The sequence below is a fragment of the Salvelinus alpinus genome, chromosome 18 (assembly GCF_045679555.1).
Source record: "Salvelinus alpinus chromosome 18, SLU_Salpinus.1, whole genome shotgun sequence".
Classification (NCBI taxonomy): Eukaryota; Metazoa; Chordata; class Actinopteri; order Salmoniformes; family Salmonidae; genus Salvelinus; species Salvelinus alpinus.
This window is the reverse complement of record NC_092103.1, coordinates 10,980,308-11,002,502: the sequence shown is the minus strand read 5'-3', so window position 1 is coordinate 11,002,502 and position 22,195 is coordinate 10,980,308. Positions and strand designations below refer to the sequence as shown.

General features: G+C 45.6%; 1 protein-coding gene across 2 annotated transcripts in view; it reads right to left on the bottom strand.

Moving 5' to 3' along the window:
- LOC139543696 (zinc finger SWIM domain-containing protein 6-like) overlaps positions 1 to 20,554 on the bottom strand; it is a 44,985-nt gene extending 24,431 nt beyond the window's left edge. The window contains exon 1 of one of the 2 annotated variants that reach the window (XM_071350023.1): positions 20,060 to 20,554. In XM_071350023.1, the coding sequence (XP_071206124.1) occupies positions 20,060 to 20,486 (427 nt within the window). In that variant the 5' untranslated portion in view covers positions 20,487 to 20,554. Of the gene's footprint in view, positions 1 to 6,095; positions 6,244 to 20,059 lie in introns of those variants that run through there. The other variant, XM_071350024.1, reaches the window with a different exon arrangement.
- Positions 20,555 to 22,195: the final 1,641 nt, after the last annotated feature.

The window sequence follows — 22,195 nt, the reverse complement described above, 5'->3', positions numbered from 1 at the left end:
CCGAGCATTTTCTCTTGAGTCATTTTCAAAAGAATTTTCCTTTACACTGCTAGTCGCGAGTGGACTAGCCTGCAACCCCACTGTTTGATAGACCTCAGGGAAGAAGAGATTCTTTACAACCAACCAGACAGAAATCCTGCAGCTCCATCTGAAAACCTCAGAAACAAACAGGGAAAAGGGGAGATGGACACCTGAAAATGACCTCAGGAAAAAGGAGGAGAGACACCCTATTCAACAAGCTAGACTCAAACCCACACAGCTCTGGTTTAAAACTACCTCAGAAAAGGAGAGATACCTTGGAAAAAGGAGAGAAAGAGAGAGAAAGGTCCTCAACAACAGTGGAGGAGGTGTAAAGCATCTGGCAGCTCAGAATGGACACAATTGTAGCTGTGTTTTTATGGCGTCCATTTCACTGGCCAAAAAAGGGACCTCGGGTGACATTTTGTGTCTAATTGAGAGAGGCCATTGGGGCTGTAGTGAACCCTGCCAGGTCTCTCACACACACACTTTGATGAAGGAGCACACACACAGCTCACTTAAACAGTGCTTCCCACGTCCCACTCGGACTGTTGCCCAACCCTGACACACACACACACACACACACACACACACACACACACACACACACACACACACACACACACACACACACACACACACACACACACACACACACACACACACACACACACACACACACACACACACACACACACACACACACACACATTAACAAACAGTGAGTGCACTTCTCTCCCCAAGTTCCACTAGACAAGGACAATGGTCCTAAAGAGCTGAGGAAAACAGACACTCAAGACTGCATCTCAATAGCCCGCTAGCGGGACAGAAAGCAGCCAGGATAGAGCGCGAGAGAGGAAAAGGAAATCAAGGAAATCAAGGAAAACAGACAGAAAATGACAGAGAGGGGAAGGAGGGACAGATGAAGAATTGATGAAGGAGCGCTTCAGCTAACTAGCACAACAATGTGTAAATCAGATCTGTCACACATATACACACGGACTGCACTGATTACCAGTCCAACTCCTGGAAACATCGAACTGCTGAAACATTCAACTGTCAGTGGATCAGGTGGAAGAAGGGAACAAAAAAGGCCGGCATTCATTTTTCCTTCTCTTTTTATTGAGTACCGCCTCCGTTCCCTGACCTACGCTGTCCAAGTAATTCGTTCAGCCTTCGAGGACCTTCACCAGGCAAGGCAACACACACACACACACTGTGCATGGGAGCACAAATGCTTCTCTTCCCCAAATGTCTCATTCCCACCACTCACCTAAAAAAAACAGTCAATAGATCCTTTCTGGTGGTCTTGGCAGGGGCAGCATGTTAAAGAATCTAAACTAGCTAAAGCGTTTTGACACAAAAACAGATGAATGGCACCACAGAACCACACAGAACTATACAGTGACCAAACAGTAACTACGCAGCCAAGAAGTTTTAATGAGGCTGGGAAACGTATTATATTCCGGAATCTGAATTAATTACACGAAGGTGTGACAGAAAGAGAGAGCACGAGAATGAGAGCACAGAAATAAATAGAGCACGAGCAAGAGAGAGAAGGTAGAGAGAGAGAGTAGAGAGAGTAGGGAGAGAGAGAGTATAGAGAGAGAGAGTAGGGAGAGAGAGAGTGTAGAGAGAGTAGGGAGAGAGAGAGTAGAGAGAGAGAGAGTAGGGAGAGAGAGAGTAGGGAGAGAGAGAGAAGATAGGGAGGTTAGAGAGAGAGAGAGGGTAGGGAGAGAGAGAGAAGATAGGGAGGGTAGAGAGAGAGTATAGAGAAAGAGAGTAGGGAGAGAGAGAGTGTAGAGAGAGTAGGGAGAGAGAGAGTAGAGAGAGAGAGAGTAGGGAGAGAGAGAGTAGGGAGAGAGAGAGAAGATAGGGAGGTTAGAGAGAGAGAGAGGGTAGGGAGAGAGAGAGAAGATAGGGAGGGTAGAGAGAGAGAGAGGGTAGGGAGAGAGCGAGGGTAGAGAGAGAGGATAGGGAGAGATAGAGGGTAGAGAGGGAGAGAGTAGGGAGAGGGTGGAGAGATGGTAGGGAGAGAGAGAGGGTAGAGAGAGGATAGGGAGAGATAGAGGGTAGAGAGGGAGAGTAGGGAGAGGGTGGAGAGAGGGTAGGGAGAGAGAGAGGGTAGAGAGAGGATAGGGAGAGATAGAGGGTAGAGAGGGAGAGTAGGGAGAGGGTGGAGAGAGGGTAGGGAGAGAGAGAGGGTAGAGAGAGGGTAGGGAGAGATAGAGGGTAGAGAGAGAGGATAGGGAGAGATATTGGGTAGAGAGGGAGAGAGTGGAGAGAGAGGGTAGAGCGTGAGAGAGTAGGGAGAGGGTAGAGAGAGAGTGTAGGGAGAGAGAGAGTGTAGGGAGAGAGAGAGAGTAGAGAGAGGGGTTAGGGAGAGAGAGAGGGTAGAGAGTGGAGAGAGGGTAGAGAGTGGAGAGAGGGTAGGGAGAGAGAGAGAGTATAGAGAGGGTAGAGAGAGGGGGTAGGGAGAGATAGAGGGAGAGTGGAGAGGGTAGGGAGAGAGAGAGAGAGGGTAGAGAGAGAGAGGGTAGGGACAGAGAGAGAGAGAGGGTAGAGAGAAGGTAGAGAGAGGGGGTAGGGAGAGAGACTATTGGCACACTGTTACAACACTGTACATAACCATAATATGACATTGAAATGTCTCTATTCCTTTGAAACTTTAGTGAGTGCAATGTTTACTGTTCATTTTTTTATTGTTTATTTCACTTTTGTTTATTATCCATTTCACTTGCTTTGGCAATGTAAACATATGTTTCCCATGCCAAAACAGCCCTTGAATTGAATTGAGAGAGTGAGAGAGAAATAGAAAGAGAGAGATGGGAAAAGGCTGCAGGTCTGGGCTCTATAACAGAGATGTGTTTGCTAAACCACTCCAGTGTTGAGCTCTGGGACATGGAGCTCCCACAGTCTCTCAGAGCACGGCAGAGCAGCCTCCCAGGGAGCCAAGTTTGATCAGCTGTTATAATGGCCAACTGCAGAGAGGGGTCAATGTGTGTCTGAGTGTGCATATGTTACTGTCCATAACCTCAGGTTCTGTCCTAAAGTTTAGAAAAGTGAGGAACACACACCACACCAAACACACACGCACACACACATCTGCTGCACTGCATTTGAGAAGGGGGGGTGGGGGGGAGGGTCGCCCACATTAACTTGAACCTTTTCAACTTCAACAGGTGCTCATAAACAGATAATGGAGAATCCATCCCAGTGGAGGGGTGTGTGTGCATGTGTTGGTCTGTGTGTGTGACGAGGGTAGCACCTGTGGCCTCTTTCCATGATACCACAATCCCACCAGTCAGTTGACACAGAGCACCGGTGTCACGTCATTTCCCTTCACCCCCCGTTTGTTCCCGCCACCATGCAAGCTTCCACATGCATCCTTCAGTGTTGGGGTCTAGCCATAACAACGGCAAATGTAATAACACTAGCAAGAGTAATAACTTTTCCTACTGAAATAACTTCTAGATTTGTATGTAATAAACCCAGTAAACGTAATAACTTTCTCTGTTAAATGTAACAAGTTATTACATTAACAGGTGAGTAACAACTTTTTTCATGAATAATGTAATAAACGGCAACAAATCATGCAATAATACAAAAATAAACAAATAATGTATTACTTTGCTCATTTTGATGAACATACACCCCCCCAATCGTACATAATCACAAGCACACATTGATATGTAGTCACACACAGACACACAAAGAAAGACCTGAATGAATCTGTAGCGCCCTAGTATTAAAACATGTCATCTGCAATAGTTCCCTGCAAACAATAATGACTAGTTAGTTCACGGTTGGTACTGGGGACATCCCCGGGGACATTTTTAAGACGTTTGTGGGCACCTGGATGTTGTGTCTAGTCATGCGTTTGCTTGAGCCTGCCTGGAGTGCGAGACTGATGGCATTTGCACTTTTGGGACTATTCCATGTCCATCCAAATAAGGGAAGTAACACAACAGTACAGACATTTTGGTTATTACATCATCGGGTGTTCTTCATAAAAGAAGTTGCTAATAACCTGATAAGCACCAGATAACATAATAAGTTGATTAATAATAATCAAGGCAATTGTTGTGTGTGTGTGTGTGTGTGTGTGTATATATACAGTGGGGAGAACAAGTATTTGATACACTGCCGATTTTGCAGGTTTTCCTACTTACAAAGCATGTCGAGGTCTGTAATTTTTACCATAGGTACACTTCAACTGTGAGAGACGGAATCTAAAACAAAAATCCAGAAAATCACATTGTATGATTTTTAAGTAATTAATTTGCATTTTATTGCATGACATAAGTATTTGATACATCAGAAAAGCAGAACTTAATATTTGGTACAGAAAACTTTGTTTGCAATTACAGAGATCATACGTTTCCTGTAGTTCTTGACCAGGTTTGCACACACTGCAGCAGGGATTTTGGCCCACTCCTCCATACAGACTTTCTCCAGGTCCTTCAGGTTTCGGGGCTGTCGCTGGGCAATACGGACTTTCAGCTCCCTCCAAAGATTTTCTATTGGGTTCAGGTCTGGAGACTGGCTAGGCCACTCCAGGACCTTGAGATGCTTCTTACGGAGCCACTCCTTAGTTGCCCTGGCTGTGTGTTTCGGGTCGTTGTCATGCTGGAAGACCCAGCCACGACCCATCTTCAATGCTCTTACTGAGGGAAGGAGGTTGTTGGCCAAGATCTCGCGATACATGGCCCCATCCATCCTCCCCTCAATACGGTGCAGTCGTCCTGTCCCCTTTGCAGAAAAGCATCCCCAAAGAATGATGTTTCCACCGCCATGCTTCACGGTTGGGATGGTGTTCTTGGGGTTGTACTCATCCTTCTTCTTCCTCCAAACACGGCGAGTGGAGTTTAGACCAAAAAGCTCTATTTTTGTCTCATCAGACCACGTGACCTTCTCCCATTCCTCCTCTGGATCATCCAGATGGTCATTGGCAAACTTCAGACGGGCCTGGACATGCGCTGGCTTGATCAGGGGGACATTGCGTGCGCTGCAGGATTTTAATCCATGACGGCGTAGTGTGTTACTAATGGTTTTCTTTGAGACTGTGGTCCCAGCTCTCTTCAGGTCATTGACCAGGTCCTGCCGTGTAGTTCTGGGCTGATCCCTCACCTTCCTCATGATCATTGATGTCCCACGAGGTGAGATCTTGCATGGAGCCCCAGACCGAGGGTGATTGACCGTCATCTTGAACTTCTTCCATTTTCTAATAATTGCGCCAACAGTTGTTGCCTTCTCACCAAGCTGATTGCCTATTGTCCTGTAGCCCATCCCAGCCTTGTGCAGGTCTACAATTTTATCCCTGATGTCCTTACACAGCTCTCTTGTCTTGGCCATTGTGGAGAGGTTGGAGTCTGTTTGATTGAGTGTGTGGACAGGTGTCTTTTATACAGGTAACGAGTTCAAACAGGTGCAGTTAATACAGGTAATGAGTGGAGAACAGGAGGGCTTCTTAAAGAAAAACGAACAGGTCTGTGAGAGCCGGAATTCTTACTGGTTGGTAGGTGATCAAATACTTATGTCATGCAATAAAATGCAAATTAATTACTTAAAAATCATACAATGTGATTTTCTGAATTTTTGTTTTAGATTCCGTCTCTCACAGTTGAAGTGTACCTATGATACAAATTACAGACCTCTACATGCTTTATAAGTAGGAAAACCTGCAAAATCGGCAGTGTATCAAATACTTGTTCTCCCCACTGTATATATATATGAGTGTGCACATTTCAATGTGTGCTTGTGAGTGCCTAAATGAGTATTTCTGTATGATGTGCATGCGTTTGGTTGTGTTGTAATTGGCAGTGGGTGGCGGGTGGTATGTGCATAAAAACATCGATTTTGGTATGCTATTACATGATTGGTTGAAGTCATTACATTTGGTCAGAAAAACGTATTGCGTTCACCGTTCAACATTAGATTGCGTTTCCCGGCAGGTTATTACATTCAGCGGGTTTATGAGATAAAAGGTGAATAAATAGAAAAGCTATTACATTTACCGTTGTTACAAGCCTCTTCCTCCTACTTGTCTAACATTACACCAACATCCTGGTACTTACCGCTGGTATCCTGCTGCAGCAGAAACCCCTGACTAAACCGTCTCATGTCTCAACAAGCAGGAAATGAATGAGTAACTTATTTTTATGGCAATGACAAACCCCTACCCACAAGCATATCAGCTTTTGTTGATCTAATGCAAATGCACACAAGGGAGTTCCAGAACCGTACGGTACGCGACAGAGAGAAAACAGAGAGAGGCGATAAGCCACACGTGATGACAACACCCTAACACTTCCTCTGTGTCTTTGTCGTGTCATTCCGTGACTCAGATATTCTGACTGCCGTGTGTGTGTGCGTGCGTGCGCGTGTGTATATGTTGTAACAGTGCGAGCGTGGGTGTGTGTGTGTATTCGTTAGTGATAACTCAGACAGTTTATACAGTAGTGTTCAGTGGAACAATGACTGCCAGTCAGTCAGATGCCATTATAATGTAACAGAAAGCAGGCGTGGAAACACTATGGCTTTTGAGTATGACTAAGAATAACCGGTTCAACTGTGTGTGTGTGTGTGTGTGTGTGTGTGTGTGTGTGTGTGTGACATCAGAACAGTCAATGACACACCCAAAGATAACACTTTCCTAAACCATCATCATGCCCACCCCCACAAATACACAGGTGGGAGGGGTACAATCTGTCACCATTGAAGTGGGTCACATGGTTTCTCAATTGTACTAAACCCTAAACCATATCACCAGCTCAGCACTTCCCCTCCTTTCTGCTTTACTCAGTTTCGCTTCGGGCTGCTCTGGTTCTTTGATTCATGCATTCAGTTGACGGTATGCATTTATGCTAAGGGTGTGTGTGTGCGCGCTCCGAATCTCTCATTTATCCGTCATTAGTCAGACACAGAGAGACAGAGAGACAGAGAGAGAGAGAGAGAGAGAGACAGACAGACAGACAGACAGACAGAAAGACAGAGAGAGAGAGAGAGAGAGAGAGAGAGAGAGAGAGAGAGAGAGAGAGAGAGAGAGAATGTAACCCAATCCAGAGAGGGGTCCCAGACGGAAGTGATGCGTTAAAGCAGGAAGCAGGATATGACTGCTAATAGGTAACTGGGGGTTCAGGAGGTCAGTGAGCACACACACACTGGTGTGTTTGACTAGGTAAAGTCAGACATCAGGTCTCTCCATAGGCTCAGTAGAAGTGTTCTATAAATAAAGAGCAGGAACAGACGGAGTCATACACAGCCAACACCAGAGTCAAAGTACGGTCCAAACACAAGGTATCACCCTAGGCACCTACCCAGTACCTACCATCCTCTATGGCCATCCCCTGTCCTTTCCCCAGGATGCTGGCTAAACACACCGGTCATACGGCTGACATCCTGACGTGTGTGACGCACAAAGTGTCCTACACACACACACACACACAATCATACAGAGAAGGGACACAGTGAGGTAGAGCTCTGGCACCTAAACATGCCAGCACTGTTTCTATTCCGAGAGGGGAGAGGAGAGTTAGGGACGTGTGCGAAACGAGGGGATGGAAAACCCAGGGTGACATTCTAAAATAGGTGTTGGGTGGATAGAGGTGAGAGGAGAGGGGGACGGAAAGAGGGAGTAGTTGTTTGAGGGTGGTATTTACTCATTCCGCTCCCTCCTCGACACGCAACCCTCTCTCCCCCTCCCTCTCTGCAGTAGTGATAAGGCCATCAGTCTTCATTAGGAAGAGCAGCAGCGGTAACATGCCTGTGATGGATCACTCTGCTAAGCTCCCATTAACAGGTAAGTATTGCTCATAAGCACCTTCTGATTAACAATCAGAGAGAGAGAGAGAGAGAGAGAGAGAGAGGGAGAGAGAGACAGAGAGAGAGGGAGAGAGAGACAGAGAGAGAGAGCGGGAGTGCATGCAACACATCTCATTAAAAAGGTAAGCATTGCTCATAGAAGCTCTCATCTGCATAGATATAGAAGGTATTCTGCATCCCAAACTGTGGGGAGAGGGGTAAGGGACTCAGTCCGGCTATAAACTAACTCGTAATAGTAGCATGTACAAGGTGCAATTTGTAAATGAGGTAGTGCATCATCAGTTCCTCTTGTCATGTTAGTCATTACATACAGTGGCAAGAAAAAGTCTGTGAACCCTTTGGAATTACCGGGATTTCTGCATAAATTGTTCATCAAATTTGATCTGATCTTCATCTAAGTCACAACAATAGACAAACACAGTGTGCTTAAACTAATAACACACAAATTATTGCATTTTTCTGTCTATATTGAATACATCATTTAAACATGCACAGTGTAGGTTGGAAAAAGTATGCGAACCCCTTGGCTAATGACTCATCCAAAAGCTAATTGGAGTCAGGAGTCAGCTAACCTGGAGTCCAATCAATGAGACGAGATTGGAGATGTTGGTTAGAGCTGCCTTGTACTATAAAAACACTCACAAAATTTGAGTTTGCTATTCACAAGAAGCATTGCCTGATGTGAACCGTGCCTCGAACAAAAGAGATCTCAGAAGACCTAAAATTAAGAATTGTTGACTTGCATAAAGCTGGAAAGGTTTACAAAAGTATCTCTAAAAGCCTTGATGTTCATCAGTCCACGGTAAAACTAATTGTCTATAAATTGAGAAAGTTCAGCACTGTTGCTACTCTCCCTAGGAGTGGCCGTCCTGCAAAGATGACTGCAAGAGCACAGAGCAGAATGCTCAATGAGGGTAAGAAGAATCCTAGAGTGTCAGCTAAAGACTTACAGAAATCTCTGGAACATGCTAACATCTCTGTTGACGAGTCTACGATACGCAAAAAACTAAACAAGAATGGTGTTCATGGGAGGACACCACAGAAGAAGCCACTGCTGTCCAAAATAAACATTGTTGCACGTCTGAAGTTTGCAAAAGTGCACCTCGATGTTCCACAGCGCTACTGGCAAAATATTCTGTGGACAGATGAAACTACAGTTAAGTTGTTTGGAAGGAACACACAACACTATGTGTGGAGAAAAAAAGGCACAGCACACCAACATCAAAGCCTCATACCAACTGTAAAGTATGGTGGAGGGAGCATCATGTTTTGGGGCTGCTTTGCTGCCTCAGGGCCTGAACAGCTTGCTATCATCAACGGAAAAATGAATTCCCAAGTTTATCAAGACATTTTGCAGGGGAATGTTAGGCCAATCTGTTCGCCAATTGAAGCTCAACAGAAGTTGGGTGATGCAACAGGACAACGACCCAAAACAGAAGTAAATCAAAAACAGAATGGCTTCAACAGAAGAAAATACGCCTTCTAGAGTGGCCCAGTCATAGTCCTGACCTCAACCCGATTGAGATGCTGTGGCATGACCTCAAGAGAGCAGTTCACACCAGACACCAAGAATATTGCTGAACTGAAACAGTTTTGTAAAGAGGAATGGTCCAAAATTCCTCCTGACCATTGTGCAGGTCTGATCCGCAACTACAGAAAACATTTGGTTGAGGTTATTGCTGCAAAAGGAGGATCAACCAGTTATTAAATCCAAGGGTTCACATACTTTTTCCACCCTGCACTGTGAATGTTTACACTGTGTGTTCAGTAAAGACATGAAAACATATAATTGTTTGTGTGTTATTAGTTTAAGCAGACTGTGTTTGTCTATTGTTGTGACCTAGATGAAGATCAGACACAATTTTATGACCAATTTATGCAGAAATCCAGGTAATTCCAAAGGGTTCAAGTACTTTTTCTTACCACTGTACCTTAGAGAGCTATTTATAACTTGTCAGAAATGTCCAGATCAACTAGCCCATATCAGCTAATATTTTTAAAGTTTTTTTAGCCCATAGATACTGTTGTAATTTTTTTGTCACTCAAATATCGCATGAATACACAGACGTGGCAAAATGTATAGAATGTAACATTCTCTCCACCAACAAGGGGGATGTGAACAGTTTGTGTCATGAACAGTGCTTGTGCCCATAAAAATACACGTGGGACGTTCCCCAATGCTGGAAGGGGGGGACCCAGAGTGAAAAACTTTAGGAAACCCTGTCCTGGAATAGTGTCATGCATGATGTGCTTGGAATGTTGCAGGCAGGCAGGTAGTTGTTGGCCCAGATCGGGGTTCTAGTTCCATAGTCCCAGAGTTCCATGCTGCCAGAGTTGGTTGGGTGTTGCGTTTGTTGTTCTTTGGAGACCATTCCATGGGGCCCAGTATTCCCATGATGCTTTAGGAGCGGCAGGCTTTGACTTGCTCAGCGCTCTGTGGGAACAAAAATAATCCTCTACAGACACACATTCCCTTTAAGGGAGGCCAATGGGTGACAGTGTGTTTACTAGTTGTCAGTAGCAGCACCCCCGTGTGTGTGTGTGTGTGTGTGTGTGTGTGTGTGTGTGTGTGATAATGGGGTAATAGATGGGGTCTGTACATCTGATAAGAAGAGAGAGATAAAGTCTAGACTGGGGTACATCTGCTTTCCCTTCTCCCATCCTCCCCTCTGATGAAGGTTAATGATGGACAGAGATATGGTGGAGGAATACAGATCAGGGTGAGAGGGATGGAGAGATAGAGAGGAAAACAAACCTTCAGGTCTATGAGATTGATCAAATAGTAGCCTAACAAAAGAGAAAAACCCCTACCACACACACACACACACAGCTAAAACACACATACACACACACCTGCTGACTGCAGAGACAAACATTCACCTACCATTATGCAGTGTGTGTGTGTGTGTGTGTGTGTGTGTGTGTGTGTGTGTGTGTGTGTGTGTGTGTGTGTGTGTGTGTGTGTGTGTGTGTGTGTGTGTGTGCGCGTGTGTTTGCTTTCGCTCTCATCTGTACTTTTCCTCCTGAATCCAGGACGCAGGGGGTAAATTGTGTTGTTTGGGAATTTCAGCCACATTCCACGCAGAGTCTGACACGGAGATGGAAAATACCTAGGCAGAACTCCAAAGCTCAGAACGAAACAACAGGAAAACTAGACAGGATTTACACACGGGACACAATACCAGAGGAAACATTTCACCTCTACCTCTATTCAACAAAATAAGATGGCGCTGACGGATGGCGCCTCACCTCCAGCTCCTACAAAACATTGCAGGTTTCTACTTTTTCTCGTGTTGATCTACATGTTCTTACTCAGTTTGTTTTTGTGCATTACTTCATACACCCAGGTAGAACATGCATCACTGGGTGCTACGGTCTACCCGACCTTCCCAGAGACGGCGGAACAATGGTCTAGCTGCTTTGGTGGGGCGCAGGGATGCCTGGTGGTCCTACCGGAGACGGAAACGAAGACGGCGGCGTGGGGGGGAGGAGGTCTTAGTGAGGTTGAAACACCAGGCGACCCGTCCTCCATTACCGAGCACACTACTCGCAAATGTTCAATCATCAGTGAATAAACTTGACGTACTTCCAGAGGGACATAGAAATCTCCAACACACTCTGTTTTTCTGAAACGTGGCTTTCCTCCAACATCCAAACGGATCGCATACAACCAGCGGGTTTTACAGTTCATCGAGCTGATAGGAAGAGGGTTCTCTCTGGCCAGAATAAGGGCGGAGGGCTCTGCTTTATGACCAATAACAAGTGGGGCGACGGTGGAAACGTACAGGAACCTGCAAGCTTCTGCTCTCCCGACTTGGAATACTTGGTCATCAAATGTCGCCCTTTTTGCCTTTCGAGAGAGTTCTCAGTGATTATCTCCATGGCTGTGTACATCCCGCTCCACGATCTTCATTAGACCCTGAACAAACTGTCGCGGGGGACTTTAACAAAAGTCATTTGAGAACCTTGCCGCAGAATTACCATCAACGCATTGACTGTCCAACTCGTGGAGATTCTACACCGTACAACTGCCACACGCCTTTTCGACACGGTTATAAACGCCATCTCCCGTCCTCCTTTCGGCAAATCTGACCATGACTCAATTTTGCTCCTCCCCTCCGATAAACAAAAGACTCAAGGAGGGAAGTTCCGGTGGTCAGGTCTGTACAACGCTGGTCTGACCAATTAGAATCCATGCTCCAAGACTGTTTTGATCACGTGGGCAAGAATATGTTCCAGGTCACATCTGGGGATAACATCAATGGATACACCAACCCAGTCACCGGATTCATTAAAAAAATACATAGATGAAGGGATACCGACAATGTCTTTCAAAACATACCCGAAACAAAAACCGTAGATTGATGGCAGCCTTGTCAGGAAACTGAAGGAGAGAGATGCTGCTTATAAACACGGCAACCTGACCGGGGACAATTGTATGGTTAAACAGTACAAACACGACCTACGCAGATCGATCAAGATGGCGAGACACAAGTATGGGGACAAAGGGGACGAGCAATTCAGAGGGATGGATACGAGGCATATGTGGCAGGGGCTTCTAACAATCACAGATTACAAAAAGAAAGCCAGTCACGCCGGACACCAACGCCACCCTACCGAACAAGCTAAACACCTTTTATCACGCTTCAAGCAAAACGACTGAGGAAAGCCCCTGAAGACAACGAGGGCTACGCGCTTACGTTCTCCACGAAGGACGTATGTAAGTCATTCAAACGTGTTAAGCCTCGCAAGGCAGCTGGCCCAGACGGCTTCCCTAGCCACGCCCACTGAGCATGTGCAGGCCGGGTAGCTGTTGTGTTTTTGGACATTCATTTTCAATCTCTCTCTAGCTCAGACCGTTATCCCGACCTTCTTCAAGATGTCCACTATCATCCCAGTGCCCAAGAATGGAAAGTAACTGATCTGAATGACTACCGACCCGTAGCACTCACTTCTGTCATCATGAATTGCTTCGAGAGGCCAGTCAAAGACCACATCACTTCCTCCCTCCCCAACACACTCGACCCTCTCCAATTCGCTCTCCTGTACTTCCTGTATACCCTTGACTGTGTGGTCTCTTCCCACTCCATCATCAAGTTTGCTGACGACGCGACAGTAGTAGGCCTGATTACCAACTACGACGAGACGGCCGACAGGGAGGAGGTAGGCACACTGACGGTGTGGTGCCGGGTAAACCACCTCCCCTTCAACATCAGCAAAACAAAGGGAGCTGATTGTGGAGTTCAGGAGGTACCAGGCTAGTAACCATCCTCATCAACAGCTCCGCCATTGGGGACACGTCTCTGAGGAGCTGAAAGGGTCAAACCACATGTCCACACCCCAATGGACATTTACATTTTATCATTGTCACAGTTGTAAACATGTATATATTATTATTAGCATTTTTTGTTAAGTCACACCTAAACTGTTGGAGCTCAGATTTCACTGTACACTGCAACTACAGCTCTGTGCATGTGACTAAATAAAAATCTATCATGGCAGGCTCTCTTCCTCCCCCTCTCCTTTCTATATACCTCTTTTCCCACTCGCTTTTACTGTAATCCCTCCCTTTCATTGGCCTCTCTCTCTTTCATCCTCCCACTTGAACTAGCACTACTGTAGAACCACTACAATACTAGCACATACAGTATTTCCTTTGCCACAGTCTTATGAAATATTTACCTATCTAAGAGAAGGCTAAATAGGTCTACATCTCCACCTCTGCCTGTATTTCAGACTAACTTGGAGGTCTTGAAAATGCTTCATATTTATGTAGGTTGTCCAGATCTATACTTTTCTGCTATAATGTGAGTGATGCCCTTTCTGTGTGTTGCAGTTATGCCTCGGTTCACTGCCTATTCCACTGCAGCTTCAATACAAATTGATCATATGAGGCACAAACAAAGAGAGTCTCCATTTGCTTTCTGTCTGTCTGTGTGTCTGTGTGTGTGTGTGTGTGTGTGTGTGTGTGTGTGTGTGTGTGTGTGTGTGTGTGTGTGTGTGTGTGTGTGTGTGTGTGTGTGTGTGTGTGTGTGTGTGTGTGTGTGTGTTCGTTCGGGGGATGCGCTCCAGAACATTGATTGGGCAGATAATTATAGCCAGCATTAAATCGGTGCATATACTGTATCTGGTAGGGCCGCGGGGTTCACGTGCACTGCAGTGTGTGAATGTAGGTGTGTGTGTGTGGGAGAGAGAGAGAGAGAGAGAGAGAGAGGAAATGTGTGTATATCACTACTACCATTCTGGTCTTCTGAAACCGTATCCAAGCAATAGCCTCAGTAAACAAGTCTGTCTAGACGATCTGCATTATCCTATCTACATTCTATTCAGTGTACACTATTCTCTAGTCTCCATTCTGTTATGTACATTCTATTCAGTGTATTCTATTGTGTGTTCAATGCCATCATTTCAAAATCAAACTCCCCCCTCTACCACAGTGGAATTCACCAACAGGCTGGGCCACATCTCTCACATAACAATCAGACACACTACAAAAGCCTAGCCAGCCTCCCCCACTCATACCGTACATATCCCCATAAGGCATTGTCTGGTGTGTGAGCCATAACCGGCTGTATAGAACTCTGCCATATGTACAGGTGTGTGTTATATAGATTACATATGACACTTTGACATGCCACACTTCAAAGCACTTGGGTTGGGGATCAGGGAGCACTTGGGTTGGGGGTCAGGGAGCACTTGGGTTGGGGGTCAGGGAGCACTTGGGTTGGGGGTCAGGGAGCACTTGGGTTGGGGGTCAGGGAGCACTTGGGTTGGGGGTCAGGGAGCACTTGGGTTGGGGGTCAGGGAGCACTTGGGTTGGGGGTCAGGGAGCACTTGGGTTGGGGGTCAGGGAGCGCGTGTGTGTGTGTGCAGACCTCTAACTGAGGTACTTAGCTGCTAATGAGTGTGAACAGGAGCAGCCATAATGATAGGAAGGGAAAGGTCAACACTGGTCTGACTGAGACACAATGGAGGATATGAACGTGTCATTATTAGACAATGTGACATTGTTCTACCATTATTACTCTGAACACTGGTCTGGTAGCTAGAGATCATATCAGGCCTGTTCTGCCATCCTGGTCTTCCTTTACTACTATCCTTGTCTGGATCAAAACGTTAGCCTTCTGGCACACTGAACATTGGCCTTCTGGCTAACACTACAATGAACATAGGGTTCTGTGTGCCAGTAGCAAAATGGCATTCTAAATAAACGCATGGGATAAAGGCTGATCTGTGCACAAATCAGACCACCATACATTCCAAAAAAGGCATCCTTTAGGGCAGGCTACAAGTCTTAGGTCCAGAAGGAGTCGTCAGAGGTACTTTCAAGAGGAATAAGGAAGGTAGCTGTAGGAGCTCCAATCTAAATGAGTACGAGTGAACCGCGCTGTAGTCTGGTTTTAGCTAGATGTAGCAGGGGGACATCGATGCCCTGTGTGAGAGTCTGTGGTCTGAAGACGCGAGGTGAGATTTCACTGTGGGGTGACACTCTGCCATCCCCACGCCAGGACCAGACCACAGCTCCCAGCTCTAACCACTGACCAACAGGATGCACTGAAGCCTCACATGTCAGGATGAGAAGGAAGAATGAGGAAGGCTAGGTCTATCTATATCCGCACCAGTGTGCCTTCCTCTTTCCCATGTCTATGAAACATCAGAGGACTACCAGCTATAACAGCTCCGGCTTTAATACTGAGTTCCCCCTAAGTATGCCCTTCATACCTTGCATGTCCTCTCCTCCCCTACAGCAACAGGCCCATGCCAGATTTAAGTGCCAAGTATTAAATTCTGCACTTCTGTGTACGAAATGTCAGAAATGTCCACGCATGCCTATCCAGGGCCTTCTGGAGGGGTAACGCACTGGGTTAGTCGGGGTAGAGTCAGGGTAGAGTCAGGGTAGAGCCGGCACACACACACACACACTCCTTTTAAATGAAACCACGTCTTCCTCACAGTGAAGCGCTGTAATATAATATTGAATGAGTGATGATAACCTCAGTAATCTCAGTGATGCTCTGATGAAGTTAGCCTGGGGTGAACAGAAAGTAGCTGTAGGCCTGAATAAGTGAGATGTACAGAATAGAAGCTCTAAATAAAGAAGTATCTAACAGAAACACACAAGACAGAGTGGTTTTATTACGAGTCGCCAAACGCACTATTCTTAGCTTGGTGAAGCAGGGAGGGACAGTAGGAGCGGCACAGCTGACTCGTTTATCTCACACACACACACACACACACACCCTTTGCGTCCTCTCCAACTGTACGGACCTGAAAAGAGTTGACGTGTCAAAGCAGCACGGCGGCCCATCGTGCCTTTCACCGGCTCATCTCTCTCAGATCAGTACAGAAGAAGGGCGGGAGACAGAAATGAAGTCACTTCAGAGGACAGAGAAACAGCCAGGCAGTTAGGTTCAAGCCTGTAGATCTTGGCCCTGATATGTGGATTCTGGCATTTCTGGGCTTAAAATGGCAGTGTGCTATGCTGTCATGCATGACTAGGGCCTGCATGGTTATAATGAGCTCGGCCCACTGACGGAGCAAAGTGTAAATACTGCTGGGGTTTACACAACAACAAAAAAAACAGGCCCAGCTCCCTGTCTGATGATAGGCTGGGTCTACATCACTCGCATATCTTATGTCAGACAGTCTTAATGCCAATCATTTCTGGATGAAGTTGCAACCACAACGTTCACCTATCTGGCCCTGTGTCATATCGTCAGAGCCAACGTTGTCGCACGCACGACGTCATGTAATGCTTGTATCTTTCTCTAGCAACATATTCATCTGTAATGGCAGGTCATGTTAAATGTCCAAACTGTCCCATCAACACTATAGATACTGATCAATGAAGAACTGAGAGCGAGACACAGGTACACGCACTTCCCACTAGCCTACAATCTGTCGACACAAATTCACACCGACTTCACCAAGTAGAGAGTAAAACTTCTCTCTAAACCTCTCTAGAATGTGATAATCATAACCAGAAGACGACATCATCTCTCCCAACCCCCCCAAACACACACAATAACATCTCACTCAAATCCCCCAAAATGTTCTGACTCAGCGGTAGATGAGTAAGGAGTGGGGGAGGAGCTAGAGGCCATATTTCCCATCAATAAGACAGACACTCACAGCTAATAGGATCAGTGTTGACAAACCCTGGCCTCCTAGAACAGATGGAAACGGACAGAGAGAGAAAGTGCGAGAGACAGAGAGCAAGACGGGGTAATCGAGGTAAAGGAGAGGGGGAGGGGTTTAACTTGACCCTGTGGGGTGTTGTGGGAGGGGCGGTAAGAGCTGCTTTACAAGCTGGATAGATGTTGACGAGACATATGCTGAGAGAGGAGGCCAGGATAATGTATTTATAAAAGGGGATAATGAATATTAACGTCTAATAATGAGGTTATAAATGTATGATAAATGATATACACCACAGACGTGAATAATGTATTTGTGAATAGAAAGACAGTGTATTACACATTTATAATATTTCTAACCCGTTATTGGAGGATGACAAGATAATGCACAATAATAACCTTGTAGGCCTGTATGAATTCATTGTTATCAATAGGCTAATAGTTCTCTCTTCATATTCTTTCTTTTCCGTCCACTTTCATTTTCTATTCTAGATCCGTCTTATCACTGTACTGTGTCACATGCCTATATGGAAAAGGCCTCTGGTTGGCCTGCACGTGCTTGCATAGCGAACACACAGACACACGTGTATTTATTCACACAGACACACACTGCAACGTGTCGGTGTCGGTGTTCATAGACTGCAAACAGCAGTGATAGATCTCTGAGAGAGAGAAGCGCTGGGCAGCCATATCCTGTCGGGTGTGTGTGGTGTGTGTGTGCGCGCGTCTAGGCAATCATGTTCATGACATGTTTACTATGGGTTGGCTATCAGATAAGCAGCTTTCCAATCAGCAGGACCTGAGCAGGCTAGATAGGTAGAGCCCCTCCTATGGCCTTGGGATGAACCATACTGCCTGGGACACCTGACAGTGACCGTCAGGGTGTTAGCAGAGTCATGTATACCATAGAATGCAGTATGTCCTTTTTTCATCCAAAACCATGTTAAGGAATATGATTCTGTCTGTCAATAATGTAATAATATGGCTGTTAAGCAGGCAGTTAACCTACACATATACTGTGTGTGTTTCCTGTGTAGAGAGGTTGTGTACTGTATACTATACTGTACATATGGATGTGTGCCAAACAGATGTGTAACTGATCTTCTCTCCCAGGTCTGATCACAGCGACCCAGTCTTTTCTTCTCTCATTCGCTCTCTTCTCCCTTCCCTAGCTGCAGCCCGCGAGGGAAGATTGCATCTTTTATTTATCACTTCTTGGCACAATTTCTGCTGTCATTCTCCATTGCTAGCATGCAGATTGAGCACTATGTGCTATCTTGTGCACGCACTCACACACACACACACACAGCACATGTGTAGGTTAACTGCCTGCTTAACAACCATATCAATATTACATTATTGACAGGCAAAATCATATTCCTTAACACGGTTTTGGATGAAAAAAATGTCATACTGCATTCTATTGTATATATACACCTTATTATTTCTTCCCCAATAGAGAGTAGAGAAACTAGAGTACATACTGTAGCTGTGCTTTGCCTATTTATTGATTTGTATTTTATTTAGCATATATACTAGACAAAGACACAGGTCTGCCTGGGCCTACAGTATGTGTTATATAGTCAGCAGCCTGGCGCCCTGTTGGCACTGTGGCTAGGGCACAAAGCCCAGCCAAGCCACTGCGACACGTTCAGAGGGAGGAGGGGACAGGGAGGGATGGATGGCCATGCAGAAAATTACGTTTGCAGATTGCATTACAATTCAGATTAACCACATAGAGTAATGGGATTAGAACGCTGAACGCTTTCCCAGGGCGGGGACGAAGAGCCCTAATGAACTAACTAAGGTGGCATATGAGTTGGAATACAGAGGGAGCCCAGCAGGTAGCTAGCTCACCGTCAGGCAGGGGGTAAAATACATGGCCATGCGTTCATTTGAGTATATAGGCTACGTTTTGGTAGGTAGGGCCTGCTGGTGATTATTACAATTACGTGTCAGTGATTTCCTGGCGTCAGAACGTTTAGTAAAACAACAGTGAAAGAAACACACTTGACCCAATTAGCTGCAAATTGGTGCATATCAAGGTCCATTTAAAAATAGTCTATGTGGCTTTAAATCGCCATTCCTCCCACCCTTTTCCCAAGTATCTTATTTTTAACAAGCAGTGAAAATAAATTAAATACGCTTTTGTTGTTTGCCTTCCATTTGGAGGATGACAGGAAGCTGAAAAGACAAATGAACATGAAAATGGGAACAAAGTACCAAGGCTTTCATTCGGAATGCCTCACGGCTGTTTGATATGCGCACTGGGTAAATACGACACTCAGTCAAGGGCTGTGTTACGAAAACATGAAATACTGCTATTTCGCAGCTACTCAAATACAACATGCTTTGAATGCACGACAGGCTGCTGTGTTATTGTTTTACTAAAAATATTTCTAGTTATGAAATAGGTTGGCATATATGTAGAAAGAACTGTCAATTCAGCTGAGAGCTCTATGTTCTAGCTGGTTTAGCCAGAAAACCTCCCCCATGCCTTTCACTTCGGAAAATAAACACAGTCGACAAGGCTCAGCCCTGAACGTCTTCTCGGCATACACTGCCCAGAAAAGCATCGCCCCTTTCAGTTGAAAGTATATAAAAATACTATTTGAGGCTGGCTAAATGCATATATGAACCAAATGTTCGAATGCGAGCCAAGTATATGGGCACATTTATTAAATCCCACCGTTTACTTCCGTAATGGTTATTTTTCACCCAAGCAACAACAACAAAAAATCCCGTCATGCATAAGCAAACACATGTATTACGCTACATAGACATTTGGGCTAAATGTATCGGCATAGAACATAGACAACTGTGCATAGGCAAAAAATAGCTATTTCTATTGTTAGAGGAATACATTTAGGTTTTAGTAAAAAAGGAGCCTCGCCAACGTCTCCGCGATGTAAAAGCCCCCTTTGTCGCCTCATTCAATCCTTTGTTGAAACCTAATTCAACACACTTCCTTTTTCATTTCTTGGTGCTTTTGAAAAATATTTCAAACTCTGGTTGTTTGCCATGAAAACTCAATAAATAAAATAACGTTATTTTTCATACGCTTGGGTCCATCCACTCACCGACTTGCAATACGTTGTCCACACAGCCGCTTTCCAACAGAGCGATACCTCGTCTGAAAGGCAGCCGCGTCTCATCACTATTTTCCCCGCTAGTTCCACTCTCCTCCCCCCCCGTATTGAACGAAGAATACATGCAGATCTCCCGTTCACTCCTGGGGAACGACCAGTAAACGATCCTTCTCTGTACAGGCTCCGGGATCCGTTCAAAGCGCTCCTCTACCCGTTGAAACGGCCACTTCTCGGCCACTTTCCGGGCCGAGATATCCAACAGAGACTCCGGACTCAGGGTTTTGCTCGACCCACCTTGGGCCGTACCCGAACCGCCACATAACGTACCCCCGACCCGTTGTCCCTGTCTACAATTCGTATTATAACCCGGTCTACAGCAGAGCCGTTTGGCTGGGGGCTGCTGAACGCGCTCCGCCATGATAGCACTGCTTTAACATCAACGGCGGAAGTGAACCTACCATATAAACGGGATAAGGAAGGGAAAATGTTACACTCGAATCGATTGTTTGCCGTGTATGGGCAAATGAACCTTATTTGGGCATGATGGGCGGTCCTTTAACAGTGTTGTCAAATCCTCTTTGTGTTGACAAATGAAGAAAGGGGCGGGTCTATCCTGTTCTAAAAAAAGGAATGAAACGCGGAATTCCCGAACGTCGGCAAATCCTTTGTGAGGCGGACGGCTCGAACAGGAGCTGAGAGGGGCCGGGAAAACATTGGTTTTTCGTTCAGGATTTAAAGGCGGTGTAGGGAAATTGGTTGGCGTCCATGGATATTTCCCTCGTGATTGATGGACGGAGAAGGCATTCGTGGCCGCAAAACACGACAAGCAGAGGTGAAGGGGGGGTTTAAAGCGGGTGAATCCGTTGGGTGAAGACGGTGATTGTAACTGTCAGTTGGCCAGGCCTCGTGGAGAGGGGGCGGGCGTGCTGGAACACAGAGACGCCCTCTGTGACGTAGGCTACAGTTCCAAAGGAATGTGGTTATCAGGCCTGAAGGAGACGTTCCTTGTTGGGAAACAAAAGCTGTGTATTTGGATCATGGCACAGCTGATGGGGTCTCTCGCCTCCTTTAACCATAATGCATGTGTCTGGGGGGAAAAGACTGGAACTTGGCCCTTGACAAGATTTATAACAGCTTAATTATTAGTGGGTACACCTATATAATTACCCTGTAAAGTAGTCCTAGCCATTTGCTTAGGCTACAATATATCACAAATTGATTCTGGAACATGTTTTTGGCCTGTTATCCGTGTATGGAAATTAAGAAAAGGGAAAGGTGAAGAGGGGGAGAGAGGGAAAGTGAGAGAAATTAAAAAGAGGGAAAGGGAGAATGAGTGTGTGCAGAGAGAGGGGGGGACATGGAAAGATGGAAAGGTAGAGAGAAAGAGAAAGAAGCATGGAAAGAGGGAAGGGTAGAGTGAGAGGGAGATGCAGAGCGGGTTAATCTAATCTGGTGTGGGAGGCTCTGTGGTGTTCAGTAAAACCCTGCAACCAGGAGCCAGGCTTAATTGATTAGAAAATGTGATGTAACTAATTGCAACTGAAATAGGGAGTGTTGTAATCTTTGGACAATCAATGCAATGTCATTCGGTGCATCAGATTCAGACAAGTCTATTTTTCAGGTTTATTTACGGTTATCTGTAGGTTATTTACTGTATGTTTCACAATGAATATTGACCAATGTGCATATCAGGACAGGAGAATTCAACTCTTTCTCCTTCTATCTTAGATCTTATTTTATTCTCTATGGTTTATTTTCAAATGTTTTGTTATTTTAATAGTATTATTCCAATCAACAGCAATGTTACACAAGGACAGATCCCCATGTTACCATTTCTCCCCTTACTGAGATGAGTAATTACACAGGAACAAGACAGACCAAGTCCCTCAGCTGCTGTCACTGGGCCTTAACGGACAGCCCTGCCTCTCTACTCCCCTGAAGGCAGGCAGGAATCGACGGTGCAAAAGAGGTCATTTCTCATGGTTAACCTGCAGAAATGCCAAGGCATCTCCCAGTGTGATTCACAGCTCGATAGAGTGTGGAGAGAGCCAGGTTGAACCCAGAAGTGTCCTTCTGTTTTGTCCCCAGGGGAGAAATAAAGTTGTGTTGTACTGAATTGTTTGTGTG